The sequence below is a fragment of the Hemiscyllium ocellatum genome, chromosome 7 (assembly GCF_020745735.1).
Source record: "Hemiscyllium ocellatum isolate sHemOce1 chromosome 7, sHemOce1.pat.X.cur, whole genome shotgun sequence".
Lineage (NCBI taxonomy): Eukaryota > Metazoa > Chordata > Chondrichthyes > Orectolobiformes > Hemiscylliidae > Hemiscyllium > Hemiscyllium ocellatum.
The window spans coordinates 111,266,055-111,279,132 of NC_083407.1; the positions used below are offsets into that span (position 1 = coordinate 111,266,055).

At 42.4% G+C, this 13,078-nt stretch overlaps 1 protein-coding gene across 1 annotated transcript in view; it reads left to right on the forward strand.

The window, feature by feature from the left end:
• The window catches only part of LOC132817270 (receptor tyrosine-protein kinase erbB-4-like), a 956,628-nt gene that overhangs the window by 854,275 nt on the left and 89,275 nt on the right, over window positions 1–13,078 (forward strand). Inside the window, exons 24-25 of the mRNA XM_060827652.1 lie at window positions 1,242–1,339; window positions 4,968–5,138. Of these exons, the coding sequence (XP_060683635.1) occupies window positions 1,242–1,339; window positions 4,968–5,138 (269 nt within the window). The remainder of the gene's footprint in view (window positions 1–1,241; window positions 1,340–4,967; window positions 5,139–13,078) is intronic.

Sequence of the window (13,078 nt, forward strand, 5' to 3'; positions counted from 1 at the left end):
GTGTGTTATCCGGCATTCGAATTTTTTCCGACCAAAATACTCCCCCCCCACCCCCAGTGTCATTCGGACAATCGAAGTTCCTCTGTATTTAATTCCTATTAAATTAATAGGGGCTATTAGTTTATTTAGTAGGTGAAAATACTTCATGCTTTCAAATGCAGTACCTATAGCTTTGACTACTTTTGTTTTCCTCATGTCACTCTTGCCATTAATGCCCTGTTATCTCCATTAAGTTTTCTGTCCCTGACTCATCCACTTTTCTTATCCTTATGCAAATTGTTGCTCACACTCCATCCTTGACAGCCCGTGAGAGTCTGTTTGCCAGTGTGGCAGAGAGGTGCGGTTGCAATAGTTACCGGGAACCTCATGCTGAGGCCCATCACAGATTCTTCCTGTCCTCCTCTGGTGTACCCTCTCCTTCATCCCGCTCAACCTGCCATCCGACAGCCCCCAGCTGTCCCTTCGTTGTAAGATTGAGGGAGCCAAGTCAATCCCCGCGTTGGTACTGATGGTGTCACACCTTTAAAGCTGACTTCACCTGAAATATACGTTTCGTTTGTGAAGCACAGGGAGAACAACAGTTTGCATTTCCAAAGTACCTTAAACATCGTGAAGAAGTCAGGGTTAGAGACCCAAGGAGGGTAAGGGAGGGAATTCCGGAAGGAGAAAGTGAGGACTGCAGATGCTGGAGATCAGAGCTGAAAATGTGTTGCTGGAAAAGTGCAGCAGGTCAGGCAGCATCCAAGGAACAGGAGAATCGACGTTTCGGGCATAAGCCCTTCTTCAGGATTCCTGATGAAGGGCTTATGCCCGAAACGTCGAATTTCCTGTTCCTTGGATGCTGCCTGACCTGCTGCGCTTTTCCAGCAATACATTTTCAGGGAATTCCGGAAACCAAGACTGAAGGAGCTGAAGGCACGATGGAGTGAGGAACTGAAAATTTAAAGCTGATTTTCAAACTGCAAAGAAAACATTACTTGGCATAAGATATAGGAGCAGAATTCGGCCCATTGAGTCCATTCCACCATTCAATCATGGCTGATATGCTCTTCACCGCCAATTTCAGGCCATGGCTGAATGTTTGCTGCAGGAGTCGTGACATTTTATTTTTGCATCTTGTTTTGGTCCTGATGTGTGTGCTTGTACGTTTTGAGTTTATTCCCGTATGTTCTTTAACCTCGTCATGGGTGACCATGTGGTGTCCTCACCGCCCTGTAAGTTGCTGTTCTCCTTTCACCCAGGCTGGATGATTGATGCCGACAGCAGACCCAAGTTCAAAGAATTGGCAGCGGAATTCTCTCGGATGGCTCGCGATCCACAGAGGTACTTGGTAATTCAGGTCAGTTTAGTTTGATTTCAGCTCCTCTGTTGGAATTACTGTATGATTTAAAAACTGGGGGAAAAAAAATCCCCAGAAATTCCTCCAGCTTATAGCTGTTAAACATCAGTCTGGTGATCAGCACTGGAACATGCTCTGTTCTTCTGCTCTATTTATAGAGCTGGCACTGTCAGATTGGAATCGTCAGGCAGTTCACTAGGGCCCAGAGTGATGCTGGACCACTTTCAGCCCAGCTGCCTGCCTTTCCCTCACAAATGACTCTCAGCAACTGGTGGAGACCATTCAGCCCCTCAACCGTGTCAGCCGCATTCATGACTGATCTATACCCAAACAGCAATTATCTACCTTTAATCACTGTCACTTAACAAATGTGCTGCATTAAAATCTGTCCCTAATACCCTTACTGCATTAACATTTATCCCTGATAACCCTACTACATTAAAACATATGCCTTATAACCTTACCACATTAATGTTTTGTCTCTAATACTCCTACTGGGTCAAAATCTGTCCCTAATACTCTTTCTGCATTAAAATATGCCTCTAATCCCTTACTTCATTAACATCATACCCTTAGTGCGTTAAAATCTGTCCCAAATAAATTTACTGCATAACATCTTTTCCCGTTAACCTTGCAACATTAAAATAGCCTGTAACACCTATACCACATTAAAATGTTCCGTGATACCCTTAGTGCACTGAAATCTGTCCCTAATGCCATTACTGCTTTAACATTTGTCCTTAATACCCTTACCACATTAAAACCTGCCCTTCATCCCTTACTGCATCAAAATCTGCCATAATACTTCCATTGCAATAGCATTTCTCCCTAACTGCTCACCTCATTAAAGTCTGTCCTTAATAACCTCACTGTGTTAACATCTGCCCCTAATTTCCTGACTGCATTAAAGTCAATACTAAAAACCCTTACTGCATTAAAATCTATCCCTAACATCATTACTGCATTAAAATTGGCCACTAATGCCTTACTGCATTCGAATCTGTCCCTAATACCCTATTGCATTATCACCTGTCCCTAATACTGTTCCTGCATTAAAATCTATTCATAATAACCTTACTACAATAAATTGTGTCCCTAATAACCTTAACACATTAATAGCTTGTCCTTCATACCCTAGTGCATTAACATCTGCTCTTAATACTCATAGTGCAATAGCACCTATCCCTCTTCTGCTTACTACATTAAAATCTGTCCCTAACACCCTTAATACATTGAAATCTGTCCCTAACACCCTTATTGCATTGAAATCTGTCCCTAATAACTTTACCACTTTAATAAGTCACAATACCATTGTTGTACTAAAGTCTACTCCTAACCAAATTAATATCTTGTCCATAACACTCTTACTGCATTAAAATTTGCTCTCAACCCCCTTAATGCATTACAACTATCCCAATACCCTTACTACATTAAAATCTATCCATGATACCCTTACTGAATTGAAATCAGTTCTAGAACCCTTACAGCATTAACACCTGATCCTAATATCTTTCCCACATTGAAATCTGTCCCTTAAATCCTTAGTACATTAAAATCTTTCCCTAATACCGTTGGTGCTCCGAACTCCCAAATGTTGCATGGACAACAGTACTTTGCAGGTGTGTTACATCTTTAGCAGCTCATTCGAACTGGAAAGACCACAGTTCTAATTGTACATTTGTGTCACATGGAATAAAGATGTGCATTTATAAAGTGCCTTAATCATCGTAAATTGTTACATGTTGTCATTGTAGGATGGGATTTCAGATCCACTCCTTCAATGTCACCAACAATGACTCAAGAGCACCCCCTAGTGACACAATAAGTAATTGCAGGTGTTGAGCTGAATAGTGCAGATCAGGTGGGTTTCCAGGACAATCCCAACTCAGAACGATCGGTAGCCGGGACTAAGTTAGAGGCTAGGTGGAGGAAAGTCAACCTTGAGTGGGCTGGGTGAGATCCTCTGCCTGACCACTAGTTTATTGATTGGATGTTTCACAAGGACAGGACTGGGCTTATCTTAGGAGGTGTGGGCCCTGTGGGAATCCCATTGGCATCTCTTACCCATGAAGTGCCCAGAAAGAGATTGCTGGCCAACATGTTTGCAACATGTGCTGCGCTGCGATTGCAATGTGTTTGCTTTAGGAAAAACGGCAAAAGGATCAATCCGAAGATTACTCGTGTCATCCAGTGAAAAATGAGGTTGCAGTGTTTCTGCTTTGTGGGTCCTCCCCCAGACATGCTTCATTAATTAAGGGGTTAAGTTTGACAGTGCAACATGCTAATGAGGCCTATATCCATCACCACAGGAAGTGATGTAATGTCACATGCTTTTGGTCAAGGCAGCCTCATGGCAAGATGAAGCCAGGGTAAGGCAGTTTCTCGGTGAAGAATTCTTAGCTCAACAGACATGGAATACTTTGCAGCAGCACAACGTGACCGAGAATATTATTTGCTTGTTTCAAGAAAGTTTTTTTTCTCTGAAGCTTCCATTCAAAGTCACTTAGCAGGTTGTCAACTGCAAACTTCTAATTTTTTTCTTTTAAAAAAAATCCTTGATGCATTAGTAGCTAGGAGCAGTTTTATCCAGACAGCTGTGCGTTTACCAAAGGAATAAGCATTTTTAATCACCCTGTCAATCTGCCACCTGTGAATAACCTGATTTTTAAATGACTAAAAGTGACATGTGAAAAGCAAACAGAGCCATTTGCTATGGGAGTGCAGTAGTCCATTGCTTAGCACATTGAGAAAAATGATGTTGGAAAACTTTTAATGTGTGCCTATTCATGCATCCAAAAGATCCTGTTTAATCTTTGGGCCTGCAGGAAGTCCTGTAACCAAATGCAGATTAATTACTATGGTTGCTGCTGTGGTGTTCCTGGACACAAGTAGCTATTACACTTGATAATATAACCTCATCATCGGCACCTCAACATGTCCATTTTATGTCGAGTAACGTGAGAAATGCTCAGATGCTGTAAATCCAAATTCTTTCAACCCATAAAATGACCCTTAATCATCATGTCCATTGAATTCCAAGTTCAAAATGCCAACGCGTCCAAAACCAGCGTGAATCCAACATGAGCGAATCTGAAGACTGTTGAGTCTGACTGACTGCTTGCATACATCTATTTTATTTGGAGAAGTCATCTGAAATAATAATAATAATATTCAGGAATGCAATCACTCCTTCTCGGGTTAAGTGGGTTAATTGGTGAACTGTGTGTCTAATAGGAGTTTGTTGCAGATAGCCCATGAGTTTCTGACATATATCTGATACAAGCTAGAATCTTTGCAGCAGTTGAACTACCAGTTTTCATATTTATCATTCAGATTGTACGGTATCTTTTATGTAGCTTCCTTAACTCTTCCCCAATACCCCTGAGTCAAGACCAGTGCAGCAGTCTGATTTTGATTTCAGTTTTATGACTGTGACACTTTCTCGGGTTGGGTAGCTAACCAATTGATGCAGTCTGTCATGTGTTCCTAACCTGACTGTGGACAGACGTCCTGGTCTCGAGAGAGGCCTACATAGGACATCTTTGAAAGCAGGGAGCTCATCTGTGCCAGGGCCAAGACTGGTATAACCTTGTGCAGCTTTTTAAAATAAGAAACACTCTTACTACAGGGAGATGACCATATGAAGCTGCCCAGCCCGAACGATAGCAAATTCTTCCAGAGCCTGCTGGACGAAGAGGAGCTTGAAGACATGATGGATGCGGAGGAATACCTGGTGCCACAGGCCTTCAACATCCCACCACCAATCTATAGCTCAAGACCGAGGATTGATTCCAACAGGGTGAGTAAAACAAGCCCTAGATCGATTCGCAAAAATCAAGGACAGCAATGCATCAATATCAAGTAGAAACAACGTTGACAGGTATTCATACTGGGCTTGCAGTTGTCGGTGTGGAGTAAACAATACAGCACAATCAGATCAATGGTCAGTGGAGGCTGAGTCAGGTGCTCTTTTTTTTAAAACACTATATTCTGTGCCCCCGGTTCCTGTTTGTGGATCAGTAGTTTGGGACTGTTTGGTTTCAACCCCTCTGGGCTTGCGGAGGTGGTAGATTCCGAGGGGCTATGGGTCTCCTTATCAATGGGGGTTGCTGTGCTCCTGTCACTCGTGGTGTCACTGCGAAGATTTTCCTGAACTTGCAAGAGCTTCTGTCCTCTGACAGAGCCTTCTGTACAAGAAAAGAACATACAGTCATCAAAAAACAATGGTACTTAATTTTGGTTGTTCTCAATTTTCAGTGTGACCTACACAGCTTCTTCAAAGCCTGATCTGAGCTGCCTGTATTAATGTTTACTAATCCAGATTTTATTCCAAATTTGTTCACTATCTCTGTAAAAGATGCCATACTTGATTTGTCACGCTGCAATTTTTTTTTAACTGCCATGAAGTGAAGGGTGGCTAATAGCCAATTACCAATCAGTGATTCATTTTAACATGATGTTTGGAAAAGGTAGAGCTCAGCTCTGTTGGAAGAATGGTTACTGGTATTGCCCTCCTTCAATGTGATTGTCAGATGCTGCCCTGTTTACTCTGACTGTGGGACCACACCTCAGGGAATCCCCTTTAGCTTTTCGCACTGAGTGCTGTTGGAAAAATGACAGCACGGTACTGACTGTTCCCGGGGGGGTTTTCGCCAGCAGCTGCGAGTAAAACATCCCAAACTTTATTTGGCAAAGCAGTGTCATCTTTGTTTTCTGTCCCGCTTCCCTCTGACACCCTTTCCCTTTCTAAGAAACGCTTGGCGGGGCATTCAATTTGGGTACTACGTAGGAATCGGAAGGCCATTTGTCTGTTGTGGCTCCCACTGGATCGTCCAGTGGGAAGTTGGGAAAGATGTAGAATGGGCTCATTTTACAACCCCTGTTAAACATCCAAGTTTTTCCCATTCCCTTTGTAGAGACTAAGAGGGTTTTATTTAAGCGGTCAAAAAACATGTTTAATAATGATTCTGGTGTCAAATGTTAGTACACCCACAGGACTAGCCAAAGCTCAGAATGTGGCAAGGTGATAGTGTCAGAATAAGATGACAACAATGAGTAAAATTAGCCTTTTCCTGAAACAGAAATCATTACTCTCGTGTAGATATCAATTCCAGGTTTCACTGTACCTGAGAAATTTGCTACTGTCAATTATCACTGTGCTGTGTACACATTAAAAGGAGAAGACTTACATTTATATAGTGCCTTTCATGACCTCAATGCAATTGAAAGTTGTTCTCAGCCAAAGCACTTCAGGGTGGCATGAGTAGTTTTTCCACAGGGGCTGCAACTCTTCACAATGTTTATATAAAAGACTTGAATGAAGTGATCAAACACTTGAAAGGTAAGTTTGTTGATATCAAAAGGATAGGTGGGAAAATGAGTTCTGAAGACAGATGAGTCTACAGAGAAGTGTAGAGAGGTTAACTGAGTGGGCAAGGATCTAGCAAATGGAGTACAACATGGGAAAGCAGGAAATTGTCCATTTTGGCAGATTGAAAGAGGCATCTTATCAAGATGGTGAGAAGATGCAGAGTGCTGAAATGCAGAGGGTTCTGCCTGTCCTCATGCCTGAGTTACAGAAGGTTAGTCTGCAGGTACAGCAAGTAATTGGGAAAACTAATAGAATGTTACACTTTACTGGAAGGGGAATTGAATGCAACAGGTTATTGGTCAGTTATATGGAGTATTGGTGAGGTGGCATCTGGAGTGCTATGTACAGTACTGGTCACTAATCATGGAAGAATGCTCATGCATTGGAAGTTCAGAAAAGATGTACAAGACTAATATCCAAAATGAGCAGATGGTCTTTGACGAGTGGCTAGGTCTGTATCTTGTGAAGTTTTGAAGAGCTAATTGAAACATATAAGATCCTGAGGCAACTTGGCCAGGTGGATGTGGAAAGGATGGTTCCTCTTGTGGGAGAATCTAGAACGAGGGTGCATGGTTTAAAAGCGAACAGTTACCCATTTAAGACAGGGTTACACAAACACTTCTTCTCTCAGAGGACTGAGAGTCTCTGGAATTCCCTTCCTCAAAGGCAGTGGCTGCAGAACCTTTACATATTTTTAAGGTAGAGGTGGATAGATTCTTGATTACTAAGGGGATGAAAGATGATTGGTGGAAATGCAGAAATGTTGAGGTGAGGTTTATATCATATTCAGCCATGATTTTATTGAACAGCAGAACAGAAAGCCTGACTAGCCAATTCTTCCTCCTTCCTTGTATATGCAACTGTTATAAGTTGTTTTCAAGTGTACTAGCTGGAGTGACATTGGAAACACAACAGCCAATTTGCAAACAGCAAATTCCTACAAGTGACCATATAATGATTAGAACATCTATTTTATGATGTTGATTGAGGGACCGATATTGGCCAGGGGTAAGAGGGACTTTCCTGTTCTTCAAGCTTATCTTCTGAAGGCAGCTTGCATTTCGTTTTGAACGCTAGCACCTTCGACAGTGTGGCATTCTCGCAGAACTGCACTGCAGCGTCAGCCTAAACTTTGTGTTCCCAGCCGTGGAATGCAATTACCTGACCCGTGACCTTCTAACCCAGAGGCAAGGGCGCTGCCGACTCAGCTGTCACAGCCAGGTACGGCAATAAAGAGGCACCGTACTGAAGGAGTTAAACTTGTTCCAGAGGTTCTGTGAGCAAAAGAGGGGTGAATAAAGAAAGCTAGAGATACAAAAGAACTTGAAATTACTATCAGAATGTTTGAGACGAGAGCTGTGGGAAGGCTCCATTATCATTAGCTGTCTATTCAGATCGTGCCAATTCAAGGTGCTGGGACTTTGCGTGTGTCTCAGCTTTCGGAGAAAGCATCATTACAGTGTGCAATCCTGTACAACTACATCTTTTAATGATGCAGATGAGAACCCAGAGGTTTTAATTCTGTTGAATCTGGGAGACAGACCTGCATCAATAGGCTTGATTGCAGTGTCAGTAAGGAAAAAGGGAATGATTTGAGCAGATATACCAGTTAACCCCTTCAGTGACAGAATGTTGGCAATTGATTTCAAATGAATTGCGGTCAGATTTTCCAGTTTTATGTGAAATTCTCCTCCTCCCCACCCCACAATACAGAGCACAATATTTACGAAACACAGTTTTTTGACAGTTGGTTCTGAATATTCTTGGTAACCGAGGGTCAGTTCCAGCAGTGATGGCCTTTACGCAACATTGCAAGCCACAAGTTCTCACATGTTACCACATCAAACCGATCAATTTTCCTTTGTTGATTGTAAAAATTCCTGAAATGAGAGTCTGCTCTCCAGTATTCAGCTCAAATGTGAACCCATTAGCATCATGGGTTGGAGTTTCCATAAGGATTTTCTTGATGCACAAATCATAAGCAAGGCCAGTGGATAACTGGCCTTCATGCCTATAAAACTAGAAAACCTTCAAATCATAGAAATCTTTCACCTTTTACTGAAAATTTACTAAGGGACCAGATGTCATACTTCATCGTTATGAAATGTTGGTTAGACCACATCTGGGCTACTGCGAACAGTTCTGAACACCATGTCTTGGGCTGGATTTAATGTTCCTCTACCATCGGGCTTGAACACAAGTGTCGCATTAAATCCAATGGTGCTGCCTACTACCCACCCAGGCCTGACCCCTCTATAATGATACGAGGAACTAGACAGGAGAGATGGGGAGCAGCAGGCAGCTCGTGCCTAGTGGACAATTGAGACCTTTGTGTAGGTAATTAATGTCTTCCTAATAGGCTCAGTTACCTTGACCCCACCCTCCTGCATGATATCTTGAAAAGCCTCTGCTACTGCTCAGCTCTCTCTTCATCCAAATCCTAAGTCAGCTTTTTTTCAGTCACCAATCCTCATCTCTCTGGCCATGGCTCGTTGCCTGTTTCCTTTTTGTATTTTTACTAATCTTCCTCCCTCTCCCTGTTTCTTCAGAACTGAAACTATGAATAGTATTGCAATAAATGATTGCCGTGTGAATAGATTATACAGCAGAGAAATGGGCTATTCAGCCCAACTGGGTATTTGTAGTCAACTTTTGTCTCCTCCCACTCAGTCTGTCTTACCTCAGTCTTGCAGTGTATCTATCTATTCTATGAAACACATCCAGTTTCCTTTTATGAAAGCAAATAAGATACGTGCCTCACAGGTTTCTGGGGTTAAGTTTTACATTCCAACTGCTCTCGGAGTAAAGAAATTTCCTCTTAATTTCCTACTAAATGCAGAAGGTCAGACCACAATGCAAGTTTACTTAATGCAGGAATGTCAACTTAATTTTAGTTTGATTTGGTATGCGCAGACTGATGGTGTGGAAGTTTGGGTTGTCTAATGAGATGTTTGATTGTTAACTGACTGACAGATTTTGCTATAGGCTTTACAGAAGCAATGTCTGGAGCCTATGAGCAGTCATTTCAACATTCTAAAATATGTGTCAGTGAAACTATTGATCACCATGTTTCCAGTCAGTTAGGAATACTGAAAAGGTCAATCTTGGAAACAAAGAAGTATATTTTTGGCAAAAGAAATTCATTAATAGGAATTCACCGTGCGTTACAGGTTCTGTAGGTTTATTGAAAATAGTTCCACAGGTTCTGCAGTCCTGGCCTCTTCCACAATGGGCCCAATGTTTCTTACGTCGAAAAGTTAGATTACATTGATCAATATGTAGTTCTGTGATAGTTTCACCTTGGATGAGTGGGTGCAGCACTGGGGGTATGTTCCTTGCACATCTGGTGTTTTGTAATAAACAGATGAATCAACACTTGAAGGATGACAAAAGGTGTAGTCGGATCAATAAAAACACAAAGTAATCTTTGGTATGATGTTGTTGAAAAGAGACACACTTTGTCAAAGCTTTGTATCTTGCACTCATCAGTGCAATTCACAAGAATACTAATGTATACACTGTATGGAAAGAGAGTGTTGATTGGTTGAGGTGTTGCCATGGCGAATGCACAAGTTAGGTGATGACTCACAGTTAAATGCCAAGCTTTGGTGAAACATTAAAAACAGGATGGTGAGCTCTGATTTGTCAAGGCTTTGTCGAGAGGAATACACCGATGTTTGGCTGTCAGCTGTTTCGTTGTTTGATCTGATTTCAACTCAATGTATCAAACAAATCTTGGTGCCTCAGTGTCGGTATCTTCTATGTAACTCTACAATGCTGTAAGGTGCTGTATGAACACAGGTTGTTGTGGTGATCATTTCAAACTGCACTACTTCTTCCTTGTATGCAAGTATAGTGTGTGATTGTCAGCACCAGAACTTTAACTGACATCCACATGCAAACTTTTCAGCGATGTCAATGAACAGGAATAGATCCTGGACTACCTTATTGTTCTGCTTCCCAAGGCACCAGAATCCAGGGCTGACACTTGTGCCACTAACAGTGGCACCCCTGAGATAACTGGGTCAGCAGTGACCAGGCACCAACCACTGGACACCCATTCCTCTCTGGTGCACAGCTCAGCAACTGGCACTTCATTGCCAGATTTCATTCACGGATTGTGGACATTCTGGTATTTATTTCAGGAGAGTGAGTTGATTTCTTGAGGGAAGAGAACTTAGCTGCCAGTATTATCCAGCCTGCTTTCGACGTGACTCCATGCCCACACTATGTAGTTGACATTTTGTTCTCTGAGTGGAACTGGGCTTGAGTACTCAATTTGACATTAGCCACACTGCCCTTGTCTCCGGTGCAAATATTATTTTGAAAAAAACATGCGCACTTCCAGAAATTCAAAGGTGGGATATGAAAGACAGAAATGATTGCCGGGCTGTCACTCGACATGAGGCCTTCACTTTCAGTGTGACGGTTGTGGTGAGAAATAGAGACAGTAGCGTTCCTAATAACCAAGTGTTGGTGAGGGACTATTGTGTGTTTAAAGCAATGGAGGCATTTCCTTATGATAGTTGTTGGAAATTCTTTTGTAGTGCACTGAGGATGATGAATGGTCTAATTTAACAGCAAACTGATCCACCCTGCAAGCTCCTGAACTAGGGCTAGATACCCAGTCTAGTGTCTTGTGAATTTGTGCTGTTCTGTACTGCCTTGTCTCATTGTTCAATGACTGTTTCCACTCAATTTCCCGTGAAATGGGAAGGAATTGTCATTTTCAGAGTTTCCGGCTCGATCTCCTGTCCGTGAGGCTGCGTGACCTCGAACCGTTGCCAGTCAGTTTTTAAGACTGTTGTGTGTGAAGATGGACAATGTTTCAGGCCGTGTCAAGAGCTAATGATCGCAGCTCCACTGGGGAAGGTGGATGTGACAGAGACTGAGACAGAAGGCACTATTTATTTGTCAATTATAAGCTTCCCCTTGTCTGAAAACAGCGCAGAGCGGAACTCAGACCAGAAGCTCTCACTGCTGTGTCAAACACTGTCCTTGACAATATAAATACCCATATTACATTCTGCAAGGCCTCCCCACAGACCTTATCAGGAAACAGTGAAAGCTAAACAACAAAAAAAACACAGACCGGATTGAGGGTGAGGGAGCCGGTTCGACATTCATCCGAATGGCCCTCCCGATGTTTCAGTCCACGTAGCAGAGGGACGGCTCAGTTTGAATTTATACCGAGTTAGCAGGTTTTGGGTGGTGATTGTTATCCATATGGAGAACGCTGCATGGCCAACTAAACTCCCTGCAGAATTTGGAAGGTACGATTTTAGCTGCAACGTGGCTGTTTCATTGCAGTGTCGTGTGCTGTTAGAAAAGCACAATGTATTGGTATAGGTACGCACCTTGTTACTGCAGTAGTGCACCAGAGACATGTGGAGACCACACAGAATTGTGGGCTCTTGAGGCCTGCTCTGTCATTTAAAATGGCCATGGACGATCTTTCTCCACCAGATCTCTCTTCTCACCAGATCCCCACATCTCTTTGAGAAGTCTTGGTTTTCAATCACCTTAGTGACCTGAGTATCTAGAGTCCTCTAGGTTAGAGAATTCAAAAGACACATAACCCTCTGAAGAAATTATTTTTCACCTCAATCCTCAGTGGGCTGACTCCTTCATTCTGAGGTTTTGACCCTTGGTTCTGGACTGCCCCAAACTAGAAGACCAGTTCTGTGTTGGTTATGAATTTTGTACATTTCAATGCAATCGCCTCCTATTTCTTAACTCTGGAGGATGGACCTCAAGGCATCCCTCCCAGTCTAGCATTCTTCACTGCACAACCTCAAAGGCAAGGTTATCTTTCTGTGAGTAAGGAGATCAAAACAGAACGCAGTGTTCCAGAAGTGTTATTGATACAGCTTTATATAATTGCAGCAAATTGTCTTTCCTGTTTTATGCTCAAATCCCCAATAAAGCAATAAATACTAGTGTATTGTATGTCTTCTGAATTGCTGCTTGACTCTCCACATTAACGTCATTATTTTGAATAAAAACAAACACATTCCTCTGATTGCTTATTAACTTCCCATTCTTTGGAAAATATTTTGCTTCTCTATTCTTCCCAAGTGGATAATTTCGCATTTCTTCAAATTATAATCTATTTCCCATCCTCTCGCTGAATCATTAAACGAGTTCATTTCTCTTTGTAACCTCTTCACAGCTTACATTTCTGCCTCGATTCTCAGCAAACATTACACGCATCAAAGTCATTGCTCGCTGCATTGCTGTATGATTTCACGATGGGCTTCAGGAAGTGGCGAGCTTGGAGACTGGAAGGGCTCGGGTGGCGGTCTACGCATATGCCGCCACGTGCTCACCTCTGCTTGAATTAAATTACATCCGAGAAAGCCCACAGC